Source organism: Staurois parvus, unplaced genomic scaffold, assembly GCF_062004578.1.
Source record: "Staurois parvus isolate SC_StPar_1 unplaced genomic scaffold, SC_StPar_1.0 ptg000235l, whole genome shotgun sequence".
NCBI classification, from domain to species: domain Eukaryota; kingdom Metazoa; phylum Chordata; class Amphibia; order Anura; family Ranidae; genus Staurois; species Staurois parvus.
The window spans coordinates 9,633,579-9,649,594 of NW_028318031.1; the positions used below are offsets into that span (position 1 = coordinate 9,633,579).

At 40.3% G+C, this 16,016-nt stretch overlaps 1 protein-coding gene across 1 annotated transcript in view; it reads left to right on the top strand.

The window, feature by feature from the left end:
• The window catches only part of CLDN16 (claudin 16), a 56,555-nt gene that overhangs the window by 6,156 nt on the left and 34,383 nt on the right, over nucleotides 1-16,016 (top strand). The window contains exons 2-3 of the mRNA XM_089680179.1: nucleotides 8,747-8,849; nucleotides 15,740-15,904. Coding sequence (XP_089536305.1) covers nucleotides 8,747-8,849; nucleotides 15,740-15,904 — 268 coding nt within the window. The remainder of the gene's footprint in view (nucleotides 1-8,746; nucleotides 8,850-15,739; nucleotides 15,905-16,016) is intronic.

Genomic DNA, 16,016 nt, shown 5'->3' on the forward strand with positions numbered 1-16,016 from the left:
ATCCTCTTCTATGTCTGTGACCATAGCAAGCAATGTGCTGTGGAGCAGACGTGTGGGCATGCTCCCGTAGAATGAAATGAAAACGAGAAGCGCACCATCCTTGCGCATTACCTCAGTAACCAAAATGTATTATTTGTAAAAATATACTCACAAACAGCGAATGAAATCAGGCATGTAAGTCCTCAAAGGGACTTGAACATAGCGCGAATCCCATCAAGGGGATGGATATTCAGTACAGCTGACGCGTTTCAAAGGGTGTCCCTTCTTCATCAGGCTTGGCCCTGCCCCTAGCTCCCTCCTCACAGTATTTGCATGACAGCAGGAGGAGGCGATGGCCCTTGCTGCTCCCTCTGTGTCCTGTCAGGAGAGGAGCACAGACCATAGCCGCTGCAACACAAAGCTTAATCTAGATAGGTAGGTATATAGGGAGGTGAGGGGACAATACAACTACTGGAACATTTTTTACCTTAACGTGATTGTAAACCCTCACTTTGTAATACCACTCATTCAGTTTAAAATAGAAATGAAATGCACAACAGTGTTGCATGACCTTGCAATTGTCATTCAAAGTGCAACAGCACTGAAAGGTGAAAATTGGCCTGGGCAAGAAGAGGGTAAAAGTGCCTGGTAGGCAAGTGGTTAAAAACATTATAAATACCTTATTTTCCCTTTTTTATAAGTGATCACATTCCCTCTGTTCTCAGCTGTATAAGAGCTAAGGGAGGAGAAACAGCCATACACTGATCTTCCCAGTGAATGGCTGTGTGTGTGTGTTGGGGGGGAAGGGGGGGGGGGGTGAGCAGACGTCTGATTATTGGAGAAACATGGCTAGCTAGAGAACTGACCATGGTATTCTCTCCTGCCTAGTGTGGTCAGTTTAGTGTGGTCAAGTTGCAGATGAGAAAAAAATATCGCCTGCAAGGTAATGCCGTAATGTGTTAGTATGCATCACATACCAGCACATTATGAAGTACTTACCTTAAAAAAATCCCTCCAGCCCCACGCTGTTACCGCTGCAGTGGTTTCCATCTTTACTCGGTCTTCCTTCCGGGTTCATGAGCTCCAGCCCCTTGAGTGGCCAGGCCACGATGACGTCACTCCAGCGCATGCCTCGGGAGTCCTGGGACACGACACAGTACTCTGAAGGAACGGCACAGGTATGCCGTTCCTTCAGAGCGCATGCACCGGCTGTCAAAAACAGCGATTATCTCCTAAACAGTGCACGTTTAGGAGATATTTACATACAGGTAAGCTTTATTATAAGCTTACCTGTAGGTAAAAGTATAACAGAAGAGTTTACTACCCCTGTATAGGAGAGCAGAGGGACTGGCAGGAATGCAAGGATTTCACACAAAGGAAGCCATACAAATAGAAGAGGAAACTTTTTAATACAAGTACATGGTACAACAGGTACATATCAGGAATATAAAATGTTGGGTTTTTGTATTCTTTAACCGCTTCCCACCACCCTATAGCAGAAATACTGCTACAGGGCGGCACGGGTGTGCAAAATCACGTATATAAACAGTACGTGATTTTGTAGTTTCAAGCAGGGGACGCGCACGCTCTACCTGCATCGCCATTCGTGTCCTTGCCTGTCAATCACCGGGTCCCGACTGGTGATTCCTCGCCAGCACCCGGCGATCTCTGAGGATTCCCGATGGGGGAAAGACCTGTATGTAAACAATACAGATCTCTCCCCTGTCAGAACCATACAAAGCAGTGTGCTTACAGTGAAACACACACAGCCCACATAGTAAAACAGCACACAATTAACCCTTTGATCGCCCCACATGTTAACCCCTTCCTGCCCAGTTCCATTAGTACAAAGTCAGTGCTCTTTATTAGCACTGATCACTGTATTGGTGATGATATCAGTGACACCAAGTCAGTTCCCCCCAGTATCAGAATGCCCGCCGCAGTCCCGCTATAAGTTGCTGATCGCTGCCATTACTGGGAAAAAAAAAAATTCCAGTATATATACCGCCATTTGTAAACTCTGTAACTTGCACTTAAACTGATTAATTTACATGTATTGGGATTTTTTTTTGCAAAGACGTAGCAGAATACATTTTGGCCTAAATTTATGATGAAATTAGATTTTTTTTTTTTTTTACTGGACATGTTTAATAGCAAAAAGGCCAAAATATAGGGTTTTTATTTTCAAAAATTTTTTATTTTTTTTTTATAGTGCAAAAAATAAATCACGCACAGCTGATCAAATACCACCAAAAGAAAGCTCAATTTGTGGGGGAAAAAAAAGGACGTAAATTTTATTTGTGTGCAGCATTGCATGACCGCAGGATTGTCAATTAAGGTAACACAGCACTGTATTGCAAAAAATGGCCTGGTCAGGAAGGGGGGTAAATCCACTGGAGGGCAAATGGTTAATGCAGGAATGAATTAAGGTAAAACATGTCTTACCCTTAGAACCACTTTAAAGACCCATGGGAGTTTATTTACTAAAGCTGGAGAGTCCAAAAGCAGACTCCCTTCTACATAGAAACCAATCAGCTTCTAACCTCAGCTTGTTCAATGAAGCTTTGGCAATGAAATCTGGAAGCTGATTGGTTTCTATGCAGAAGGGAGTCTGATTTTGGAATCTCCAGCTTTAGTAAATAAACTCCATGCTGTCCAAAGTGATTTGTACCATGACATTTCTAGCTGGGTTTTGCAAAGTAATATGCTGTTATCAGGAATGTACCTGTACATGGTACAAATGGTGTGGCAGTGCTTGGGCTCATGAGAATAACTACTAGGCTGAAAACACATGGGCAATTCTGTAAAATGCTTCCTGTCCTAAGGTAACAATGCTTTCTTAGTGTACTGTATCTATGGAGGAGCAGTGTTGTTACCCCAGGACAGGAAGTATGGTATCACTACAGAGCATCTCCCCCTCTCCTCATTGTCATAGCATATGGGGGAGATGTTCTGTAGTTCACAGAAGTGAACTGGGTGGGACTGATAACAGTGCTTTAGATTTCAGTGGATGTTCGGAGCTCAGAGAATTTTTTTTTTTACATATCGCGCAGATATAACAAAATGTTTTCAATAGTATTACACAGTTTACAAACTAAAAGGGAAGGAATACAAAAAATATTAGGGGTTACATACACTTAAAATAACAAATATGACATACTGTATCTGTATCTCCTATGGTCAGTTGTATAGCTATGTATTCATCTTGCTTGCTATGGACAAAGGCACCTTTTAAGAAGTGCCTCATTAGCAGTGTGCTTAGTTAATGACAGCAACTGTTCTCATGGATCTGAAAGTGAAATGAATGCCAGGCCCTCTAAGAACAAGCCTGGGGCATTAATGTGTGATAGAGTGGGTTCCCTTCCCTGCCTAATGACCTCAGAGACTTTTTTACTATGTACAGGCAAGTAAATGACCCATGGCCATACAGCTCCTGCAGAGCCGCAGAGAAATCTAAGAAGCTGCAAAGGAAGTTTGCTTGCTGTTGGGCTAACAGTGTATTCTGCCAGTTAGCTATTATATTTACAGCACTAATTTCATCAAGGTGCTTGGATTTGAATGTGTTCATTTGCTGCAGTAAGCAATATAATTATTGATTCTGTGGCTTAGCAGGCTACACCAGAGAAGCATTATTTAATACACCTGCTATGAAGGGATGAATAAAATGTGATGGAGTCAGGCAATGCAGTCATTCTGCAGCATATCTAGCAACAGGATGCATATTAAAGCATCAATATTCACTGTTTGTTGTGCAGTTTACATGATGGTCACCACTGAGCTGAAACAATTATTGCAAGAAAAAATGTATTTGCATTACTTTCTTGTTAATTATATTTAGATTACATTATATGCATGTTTTTATGATACAAAATGGTACAAAATTCTAAATAAATATTCTGATTGTGCTAAATTCTTAAAGCACAGCTCCAAGTCTGTCTAGTTCTGCAACCCTACACCCCATTCTTTCATGTAGGTTGTAGCAATCTTGCACACCGAGATGGACACGGTCATCCATCTTGTTAAGAATCTTCCATTTTATATCATTTCTACTCACAAATCAGCTTTCCTCATCCCCCCTCCCTCTCTATTGAGTGACATGTGGTTGGTGTGTGTTTGCAGAGATCACAGGCAACAAACTCCATGGGAGGGAATCCTGGATATAAATCCCACTGGGGCCTAGCTGTCTGTTAACTTCACAATCTAGGCTTGTAAAGCCATTAACCAAGTCCTTCACTGAGTTCAAAGGACATTCCGGGGGGTCATAAAAACAGACTTACTTTTAAAAACTCACTTTTTCATAGAAGTTGATATCTTCACGTAGGACATAATTACCTAAACTATTTGAGACCATTCTCCTGGTATGTTGCACCCCCTGTCTGGCATGCGCAGGAGAGCAGAGGATTATATTATTATTATACAGTATTTATATAGCGCTAAAAGGTTTGCTCAGCGCTGTACATTATAGTGAGGGACAGAACATGAGACAATACAGTAACAAAACAAAACACGAGGGATTTAAAGGCCCTGCTCTTTCGAGCTTACAATCTAGGAGAGATATATCTCCTTAACCATTCGGGCAGATATTTCATGTTTCATGTCTAGCCATTTAGCAGGTGATTCCGAATAATAATCTACTCATGGATAGGATGTTGTATGTATCCAGGGTAAATTATGAACCATAATATAATTTGTGCAGGCTTTTGTCATAGCCTGAGGTCCCCACCTACAACTCCAAATGAGGCGATTGGTTTACTGCTCCAGGGTGACACCCTGTGGAGTTACTAGAAAAAGCTAAGCTAGGCTGAGAAGAGAAAAAGAAAAGAAGTTGAAAATTCTCCCTTTAACATCGAAACTGACAGTGGGAGATAAGAAATCCTTTTGGCTCATGAAACTTGAAGCTGCTTAACCCAAGGCTTTTTGGCAAGTACTTTATCTACCTAAACTTCTTTCTGTTATCTCTTTGCTGTGCCATTGTTCACTGTATATTTATATAGATATATTGGCTACATCTTTTTCTGTAAATATTTTTATTGCACCCTTTTGACCTTTTAGTAATAAATCTTACTTTCTAAAAGGGTTGAACTGTTTCTAAAGCTCTTTAATGCAAATTACGAATTCCTGCTGCTGAAGAGAGCTACTGTGTGTGTGTTTAACCCTCTGTATAACCTGCCTGCGGTGACAGTGGTATACAGACGATTATCCAACCATCATAGTGTTAATGCTAATATTGCCGAGTTTCCTCTTTCTCTGTACAAAAAGGAGGTGGTGGCAGTGTGAAGGGTTAATTGCGTAATTATCCTGACTCAGTAACAATCGCTCCCAGGCTGCAGATACACAGATATTGGTCCATTAGCTGGAAAATCTTTGTGCAGAGTGCAGCTGGGCGTGGCATTGTTACGCACGTGACAACGCGGTTTTAGATTGGCTAGTCCTTCAGTCACGAGTTTGGTGAGAAGGGCTGGGGTCTGACGCTGCGATTGTCACATAAGTTGTATTTTGTTTTTCTCAATACTTACCGTTTTTCAGAGATCCTTAGGATGGTCACACAATCATTGGGGTCTTCTAGGAACTTCTCATGTGGTTGATGGTTCTCATGAATGTAGAGAGAAGAGCTGACTTGATGATATCAGCGCTGCTCTTTACATCTTTACACTGTGAGTGCAGTAGTTACACTCACTCAGGATAGGCCAAAATACATAGAAGAGACCTATGCGTGTCTGTGCATGCATGAAACCTTGTGGTGTGCATGCTCCTGAAAATCAGGGAGGACCAGGTACAGGAGTTGGTATTGCAGAAGCAGAGTGGCACATGGGGAACTTCCGCTACAAGGAAGACAACACTGGATTCCATGGACCAGTATATTTTTTAAATATCATATAGGGACAATTTTTAGACTGATGACATTTATTTTCACCTAGGTAGAGTTAAGTTTATCTCCAAACCAGAGCTGCTTTTTTAAGGATCATGGGGAAGCTTTAAAGTGGTTGTAAACTCTCACATATACCCATTGAAGTGCCTGGTCTCAGGTGATACACAGAGATGAAACAAATCGTCCTACATAAGTTGAAGCTATTTATCTGAAGTCTTATCTTCTCTCTGAAAAGCAGGGGGCATGGAGCTGAAGTTACACTCTTCAGAGCTCTACAGTGAGAGCTGGCCAGAGAGGAGGGACATACCCCCCTTCACACAGCACACAGGAACAGCATTGAGACTTTCAGTCACAGGCTGTGTGCGGGAGCTCCCTTGTCTGTCACCTTTTTTTTCTTGTCAGGAAAACTTGTCACAAGTGGCTCATGCAGATTGCAGAGAAAGGAAGAAGCAGACAGAAATGACACTTAGTGCTCTGGATTGAGACAAGTGTAAACTATAGGGGTATCTATTTTGTTCATATTTAATGTTTGAGGTTTACAACTCCAGTGTACATATGGTGAATTTACTAATAAGTATAGTTTGCTGTGGGGATCATAGTCTTCTAGACTTCAGGTGATTAAAATAAAAAATGTGATTGTCCCTAATGCTTTGGATCCTACAGGCGCATCTCCTGTAGGAACAAAATCACATAAATGTACTACTATCATTAAAGTATAAGTTGAGCTTTCAAAATATGTTGTATGTTAGAGCCATATTCAGAGTTTAACATATTACAAACGGACTGTAGCACACTCCTCCCCGATTCCCGTTGTGACAGCTAGTGGGGGATCTTCTCCTCCCTGCTAGTTGTCACAATTAAAAAAATACCTGCCACGTCATTCATTCATGGTGTTCTGTGAATGAATGAACTACCTTGGCGCTGTGGAGCACTGTGGTAGTTCATTGGTTCTTCCTGTCAGTATATAAGGGATGTACAGGCAAGCAGATATACTAGCAGATCTGCAGGAGACCTGCAATGCTTTACAGGCCCCAGAAACAAAAAATAATAAATGCACATTTTTTTGCCTGCAAAAATGTGCACCTACATTTTGTAAAGAGGTGAACTTATCTTTTAAGGCCTCATGACCACCGCTGCTTCTAAATTGATGGTTTTGGGGTTTTTGGCATTTTTTACGTGAGCCCTGTGAGGGATTAGCCCAGTAGCGGGTTGTGCTTGACCCCCTGGATGGGTCAGAACACCGTGAAAGAGGCTCAGCACGACAGAAGGTACTTGGTGAAAAGTTGTGCTTTATTTACAAAGTCTGGTGAACACATGGTGCATATAGTCAAATCAGCAAAAAAATACAAACAGAAAATAAAACCTTGCCACACTGGGCATCTAACTACAAACACAGGTTTCCTATCTAGCTGTCTGAATACAGCCTACCACTGCACAGACACAGATTGTTCACACAGTCCAAGATCACACAGATTATTTCTCACCACGTGATGGTTTGGTTGCTCCCCAGTCTGTCCTACACAGCAAACTGGTTCCATGTTGGAGCATTCTCTCTATGCAGCCTGGGAGTTTTATAGAGCCCAGAGCCCTTAATGCACTACACCTGAACTCATTAACTCATCAGTGAGCCACACAGGCTCACTACACCGCACCAAAGGAGAAATAGTCTGTGTAGAGCATGAACCAGGGACAAATATATCTCCCATCCCGAACACATCCCCTAGTTCTTCCTGACCTCCTGTCACAGCCCCTAAACAAAAGCCTATGAGGGTTATTTACTAAAATTGGAGAGTGCATCTTGTGCAGCTCTGCATAGAATCCAATCAGCTTCCAGGTTTTATTGACAAAGCTTAATTGAGCAATCTGAAGTTAGAAACTGATTGGCTGCCATGTACAGCTGCGCCAGATTCCTAGTGCAGCGGTTTTACTAAATCTCCCCCCATGCACACATGCTGTGCATGGTAGCCAACCAGCTTCTAAAGGCAGGTTGTTTAATTAAACCTGAGCAATAAAACCTGGAAGCTGATTGGTTTCTATGTAGAGTTGCTCCGGATTTTGCACTTAGTTTTAGTAAATCAACCCCACAGGCTTTTAGAGGAGTTGAGGAGCAGCAACATTTAGAGGCAGTCAAAGTTCCTTCTCCCGAACGCCTAAGAATCGAGTTCAGGAGAGAAGCTTTTGGGCATAAAAAATGCCAAACTCATCAAAATGAGCCTAAGTGTTAGGCGTGTTAAACGCTAGAGCATTTATTCATTTCAATGGCCAGAATAAATTAAAATTATGGCCAATTAAATAAATAAACACCCAAATGCCAAACATGCCTGAAAGCCTCTAAATGCTCCTAAACAGTATTTACAATGAACCAGCATGCATGAGGCCAAAAGGTGAATAAAACACAGTTAAAGGGTTATCACAGGGTGCATATGTAAATGCATGCACACAATTTCATATGCTGAAGCTTCAGAACAGGCTTCTAGTACTAAATAGCTGCCCATACACTGCCCCCGCAGCATGGCATACAGATACGACATGCTGCTTTGCTTAGTGAATTTATTAGTGAACTGATCACATTAACTATCTACATTTTCTTCCTGTGCATTTATGAGTTTCCTTGAGTACTCCTGTTTCCCTCCATATTTCAAAGATATGCTGCTAGGTTAATTGTCTCCTTTCCAAATTGGCCCTAGTTTATGTATGTATGCATTGTATGCATATGAGATAGGACCTTAGATTGTAAGCTCTTTGAGGTCAGGGATTGATGTGAATGTACAATATGTAAAGTGCTGTGTAAATTGTCAGCACTATATAAATACCAATAGTGTTATTATTAATAATAATAGTAATACTAAATAATAAGTAAAATATTAACATGGGCATTCTTTTAACGTTCTAAAATAGGTGAGTACCAAATGCCGTGGACTGTGGTGGGAATGTGTAACTAATGCGTTTGATGGAATTCGGACCTGTGATGAGTACGACTCCATATATGCAGAGCATCCAGGTAAGTACTGGTAAATCACGATAATAGTGTTTGGCAGTTGAGAGGACTTTTTCTGTTATATTATTTTGTAATTGAACTATTACATGGGCGTACAGTTTTGTTTTGGTAAGGAGTTGTAGCAAATAACTCCACCTGGTGGATTTGGATAGGAATTAGTATTGTATGCATTAGTTTTTTTCCTCTTTCACTTTTCAAATGTATAATATTAACCTAGGTGCTGCATGCATTTGAACAACAGCATCTCTTACTGAGGGAATGAATATTAGAGACGTCTACAGATATTTTTTTCCAACACTCCCTGTACATTAACAGTACATTTTCCAGGTAACTTTCACCTATTTATAAGCTGAGTGCTGACATATTTGCCATTTAAAATATTTTCTAACCTTCACCGTCACCATCTCTTCATCAGGATGAGCTGGTTATTGTAACTTTTGTTCAGTTTCCATAGGGTGAATGTTTCATTCATTGAGCAGTCACCAAAGTTCACTGGACGTTATTCTTTCTATATTCACCAGCTTGAGATAGCAGATTTGGCACCCTCTGTGCCCAGGAGTATGTGGCATTAAGGATGTGGGATATCTAAACAGTTGTTAACCCTCTAACTTAAAAAACAATTAAATCCATAGATTCAGCGCCATAGGCAGTGAGTCTCCACAGGCAATCATTCATTTTTTTAGAGATTTGTCATTTGAACCTGGGGAATCAAATTCAAGTAAAAATTACTGTGATAATCTGCAATCATTTTGAATTAAAGACTTGGAGCATGTATAGCACCCTCCTAATGCTAGGTAAATTAGATTTTGGCTCCTCTGTAGTCATTGGAGCAGCTATTTATTAATTTGGGCTGTTCTAGATTTCACAGGCTGTAGGTTTGTTTCCTCTTGCATTCTGGGGACTTACAGAGAATAGAGGGCTGTGAAAATCAAATAGGGAACCTGAATATTTATCATGCTTCAGCCAATCCCTGGGGAGGTGTGCCCTTTAGGTGGCTGGAGGAAAATATAAATAGGCCGGGGTCTGGAGCAGCTGAGGTCTAGTCCATCTGGAGAAGTTTCCAGCCTCATGGGCTGTTGCCACTTTGAGGCAGCCTTGCTGAGGTCTGCTGATGATCATCTAGGTCCCAGCTATGTCTGAGCTGGGTGGCATATTTCAAATTACTTTTGGAGCTAAGGATTTGGCCTGGATTACCCACTGAAGAGTGCCTGGTGGGAGCTGGCAGGTGTGCAGCTGCCATGGGAAGTACTGATCCAAGCTCAATAATCTAGTGACTGAGTACTGATCTACTTTTGGGAGCAAGCAGTAGCTCTTTCTCTGAGACTGCTCCTACAGGGTCTCAGTTCTTGCCTTCCCCTTGGTTACTTGATTAAAGACCTAGCATCCAGTGAAATGTGTCCTCCTGTTACAAGTCAGCATTTCCAGAGCATCCCATACCACTCCAACCTCTCTCCTGTTACAAGTTTTACAAGCTATAAATCATAAAAAAGACATCTCCTAGACTGTTTAAATGAGCCAGAGTGAGAGGACCTTTGCCTGTGTGAATGGTGGCCTCTGCACTGTTTTGGAAATGAACCAGTTATTCCATATATATATTCAAAATAAAAACTGCTGATTAAAATGATATCACATTAATGTGAATTTTTTTTAAATCTGATGAAATGGTAAAGTTCAACATGTACATATACATTTTACCTTAGGTGAGGTTTATTCCCCATGCTAAGTTACACTGTGCCATGACATAATGTCACTTAACTTCCATTGTAAATGCAATGAGGAAATAACATGTTAACAGTCACTCCTACAGCATGCTCCAAATTATTATTATTACACAGTATTTATAAAGCGCCAATAGTTCGCTCAGAGCTGTACATTACAGAGGGGGACAGAACATGTGACAGAACAATACCAATACAATGCAAAACATGAGGGGATCGAGGGCCCTGCTCTTTCAAGCTTACAATCTAGGAGATGAGTAATCTGTAGAAGAATCAGAAGCCCAGGAGCAGATTGTTTCACCTCCTAAGTTTAGTGCTGGACCCTGACTGTCACTGACAGCTGGTGGTTCCAGCACCAGATGCTGCAGGGACTCACAGGAGCCGCCATGCCCTGGTACCATTTGAAAAGTGCACTGGGACAAATATTCGTTGTCCCTGTGCTATAGTAAAACAGCACTCAGGACTCAAATGGTTAATGCACAAAGCAGGTAAGGGGATATGTTTTCCTTGCTACTGTAAATTCTCCTCTGGTTGCATAAATTCATATTTACCAACCGTCTGTATTGTATCTTGTTAATATTAATTTTCTTAATCGTATTGAATTTTGTACCTATAAACCTCAGTAATATCAGAGTCAAAATTAAATTTGCCTTGTGTTTGATTAATCAGTTTATGCATTAATAAAAGTATAGGATGCTGGAATTAAAGCTGTCACCTTTGTATTTGTACTGTGTGTATGTCACATCTAAAGAGATCAGATATCAAGATTTATTAAACCAGCAACAAAAATCCACAAATCACTTTCTGGATTGAAAGAGTTCTCAGACAATTTAATTTACATCCCCTCCAATTGTAGTACTTCAAATTAGTGTGGTGCAGTGGATTGGACTGAATAAAGGTTCTCAATTGCAAAGCCACTCCATCATAATCAGGGGAGACTTCAAATTTTATTTGTATCAGACATCTAATTTCACTGAATGCCAGACCTGCTGATTGGCAGATCAATGGATTAAGCCAGCCGCTTTGAGCAATACAGTGAATATCTCTGATGTTCTGAGCCGAAGCCAAAATTGTACTTTATGGTTGGAAGATGTGCACTGGTAAGCTATGTGTATTAGGTTTGCTGCCAGGTTTCTTACTAAAATTCTGAATTGCAAGAGGGTATACACATGACCAATTGTGAAACAGACTTATTTTATTTTCCATGCACCCCATAAATGATGTTAAATGGGCAATTTTATTGCTCCATCTTACTTACTCGAAAACACTGCAATTAAATCTAACTTTTTTCTGATGAAACAGATTACATACTAAATAAGACTACTTAATTAAGCGGTTGAGTACAAGGATTCAGATGGTCATAAGAAGTGTCATCCTATACTTTTTTTTTACATATAACAAATTACACAATAGTCATTTGTAATAATCTGAATCTCCACTCTTGGGTTTCTTATAATGTCGATGCCTCATCACTCATGCAATATATGATTTTTGTAATATGTATTTCTCTTTTATCCCCTGTCAGAGCAGTAGTATTGGTCTGTTCTATCCAGTACCTTAGCTCAATGCTGATAACAGACACTTATAAAGAAAACTTTGTAAACTCGCAGTTCTAGCCTTCTCTAGCAGCCCAGAGAGCCTGTAGGCAGGTGCAGTCTCAATTTATTTGGTGGCGCTTGGCCTTAGCGGTATTGTTGCTGGAGAGGAAGTGGAGAGAAACCTGGTTTCATTATGGTTTCCTTGGACTCCTGAGGCAGAATTTTGGTTGGTTAGACTGCAGATGGGTGGCCATCTTGGGTCAGCAGAGTCTTTTTGAGTGTCTGTCCCCAAGCTTTGGCATGCTTTTTGGCGAGTGGATAGCTTAGGAAAAGAGTACTTGTCTGTCAGGGAAAGGTTCCAGACAAGTAGGGACAAGTTAGGGACATGCCATCCTGAATTGAAATGCTCATCATTGGGCCTGGACTGGCCAAGCTGCACTCTGTCCTTGGAGACAGACTCTGTCAGTGCATCAGAACTCGCACTACTCTGAAAGTTTACACAGAACTGTGAGTGTTCTGAGCTGGGTTCTTCCCCCTGGGCTGTTTGTAATTTTGGGCCATTCCTTCAATACAGGTTTTGTTACCTGTAACTAGACCCAGTGTGTTTACTGCTGCTGCACTACACTGCGCCTACCCACAAGCCATTCACTTATCAGTCTTGTGCTCAGGTAGTAGGCAGGTTAGCTTCCACAGGGGTCTTACAGTCTGACACTTAAATGACATTTCTACTATGAAAGAAAAAGAATATAAGCGAAGAACAGAACACACACATATCAGTGAAAGGTAGGTTGTTGTTATTACAACATGTATTAACAAAATGTAGAGATTCATTTTCTTACTAATGCCATTTATAGCTGCTTCTATTTAAGCTATGGGACCCTATCATTTAAACAGGAAGAGCTCCATGTTTTTGTTATTTGGCACCAGCATGGTAAAATGCTCTAGAAATGTTTTGGCAATGTGTTAGTCACACTCTTCCTAACTCTATTATGGGAAGATACTCTTGGGCATTTGTGAGACAGACCTCCACACTCCCTACCTTGTACACAAAGCATGCTGAACTATAACTGATTATGTTTGATTGCTAAACAAAAAATATGAGCAGATATGTTAGTTTTGATAGGATTATGATGTCATAGCATGTCAGAGGGCAGGGGTGGGGGTCACCCTTTTACTGTGATTAGCACTTTAAATACTTATTTTTCACAGTATGCATGTTATCACATGCCTGATGAAGGGGTCCTATGCGGCTTTGAAACATTGCACTTGGTCCTTTGCTATGTGATCTTTCTGCTATAAAAGGTTCAGATGACAATTGATGATCCATGGTGTGCTGGTGAATATGTTCATTGAACTGTGATGGGTCCAGTTTTCAGCTGGTAGTCGCTGCAGCACCTGTCACTGGTGAACCTATGTCCAGGAACATGTGTGATGGGAATATTTGCATTACCTTGTCAGACACATCACACATTTGACACCAACCAAGGTGTAAACAAGCAAGCAACCACCAGTTTGTGAGTATGAAACTGAGATTTATCTTAAGCAGCCTATGAGGTTAATTTACTAAAACTGGAGAGTGAAAAATCTGGTGCAGCTGTGCATGGTGACCAATCAGCTTCTAACTTCAGCTTCTTTAATTAAGCTTTGACAAAGAAACCTGATAGCTGATTACTTTCTATACAGAGCTGCATCCGATTTTGCACTTTTGTTTTAGTAAATCTACCCCATATCTTTCTTTGATGTAAGATGGCTGGCAACAGCTAGTTTTAGGACCTGTACTATTAGCCTCTATTAGTATGGTGTCATTGTGGGCAACCTAAACTGGTAAGCGAAGAGCAAGCAACGTCTTATTAATAGATAGACCTCTGCTTATGGCTACATATACCAATACTAATATGGCCAGCAATGATGTATCAAGCTGTCAAGCTGTTATACTAGATCCACTGTTTCTGTACTGAGCTATCACCTAATATTGAAGTACTGGTGTCTATGACTGCTGGATGAGACCATAAAATAAACTAAAGGCAATATATGTATATATTGTTTTCCTTTTGGATAGAATAAGGGAGATAAGGAGATTTTACTTAACTTTCTTTCCCAAAGCCGAAGCAGAAAGTTTCAGTAACTCCTTCAAATGTGAGGAATCCCTGGTGACAATACAACACCTAACAGGTGTTCTAATCCCTCTTCACTCTAATCAAAAAAATGTTTTTCCTGTATTTATATTTTAACTGCACAAGAAGATCTTTCTTAAGTCTCATGCTTAAGAAAAGCCACTTTTTATTTATTTTTTTATGCCTTTGAATGCAGCTGTATTTCAGCTAATGTGTCCATGTGACATTAAGGTTCATACTTTTAGATCAGGGTTCACAGACATAAAAAATGCCCCAAACCTGCATTCACGGAGGATTGAACTGGCATAAGTTACACACATATGCATCTAAATATGTGTAAATGCAATTAATTCCATTTGCCACCAATAGAGTACCCAGAGGTTATAGCAAACTTAGTTTTGTTACCTTAGCAGTAACTACCAAAACAAGTGAAATATCAATTTTGAGTGAATCGACCCTTTAAGGTGATGTAAACCAAGTTGAAATGTCATATAATGTACAGTAACTCACAACTGAAGTGAAGATGGCCATTGCACTGAAATGATGAGTGCTAATATCGCTTACTGAGGCCATATTGATTAGCTATTCACAGAGCTGTGAGTCATTTCAGAATCATTTTCACAGCACAACACTTGTTCTCTTTCTGGAAAAAAGAGGTTGAATACCTTAGATACTAATCTTTTGACCCCGTTTCCTTTTACTACCACTATCAACTCATGCTAAAAGCACTGACACCTCTATGTAACAATTCAAAGCCATTGAATCTACAAAAGTGCACGCCATAATCCCTTCCCCTCCTCCTCTTGGTCAGTCTTTTGGCCAACTTCCAGCCTATTCCTTTAAACATCCTTCTGTGAGTGCACTTCAAATTTACTGTAATTTTCTAAAGTGCAATACATCAGTAGCGAAGAGTAGACTGTGGAGGTTGCAGTTTTTGTTATTTAACCCTTTCATATCCAAAGATAGAGTTATGCTCATTTAAGGTGGACCTTCCTGCATCGTAAAGTTGATTTGAGTTCTAGGTCCATGGAACATGTGGCCATGTTCCTGTGTGAATACATACATGTAAACTTCACATAAACATAAATGTAAACTTACAGAAATATACATAAGAGTGTGTATGAACAAAGGTGTAAAACTATAAAATTGGATTATGGACAAATAATGTAATCTACTGATCAATATTATTTAGTAGGGGTTCCTCAGCATTCCTTTATTGCATTTATCTGTCACAATCTCTCTGTATGGGAACTGCCTATCCATAAAATGCTTTGATTGGAAAAACCTAGTCAAACTGAAGCTGACACAAAAGCCTTACAGGTCATGCAGGGGCTAATCAGATTCGGTTGCTGTGGATTAAATGTAATTATTGTGTTTGGTTGTTGCTTTTAGGGCTAATTTAAAGTTTGCTAACTGACTCCAGAGTCATGTGTAGCAGGATATAATGATTGCAACATTTTCCAATTTACTAAACAGTTTTATAGTATTTAGTAAGCTGTATTCCCTTTGGCTCTGTTTTTCAGTGAAATTAGTGGCAACTCGTGGCTTCATGATAACAGCAGATATTCTGGCAGGATTTGGCTTCATATTCCTCCTCCTGGGGCTTGACTGTATAAAATTCCTAACAGATGAATCACAAATCAAGTTAAAAATCTGTTATGTAGCTGGAGTTACACTTGTCATTGGAGGTAAGCTTAGGATGCATTCAGAATGTGAATTGGCATATCAGTACATCAATGAATGACCGGCTTGTTAAAACCAGATGTCACTTTCATCACCAGCAGCCACAGTGAATAAAAT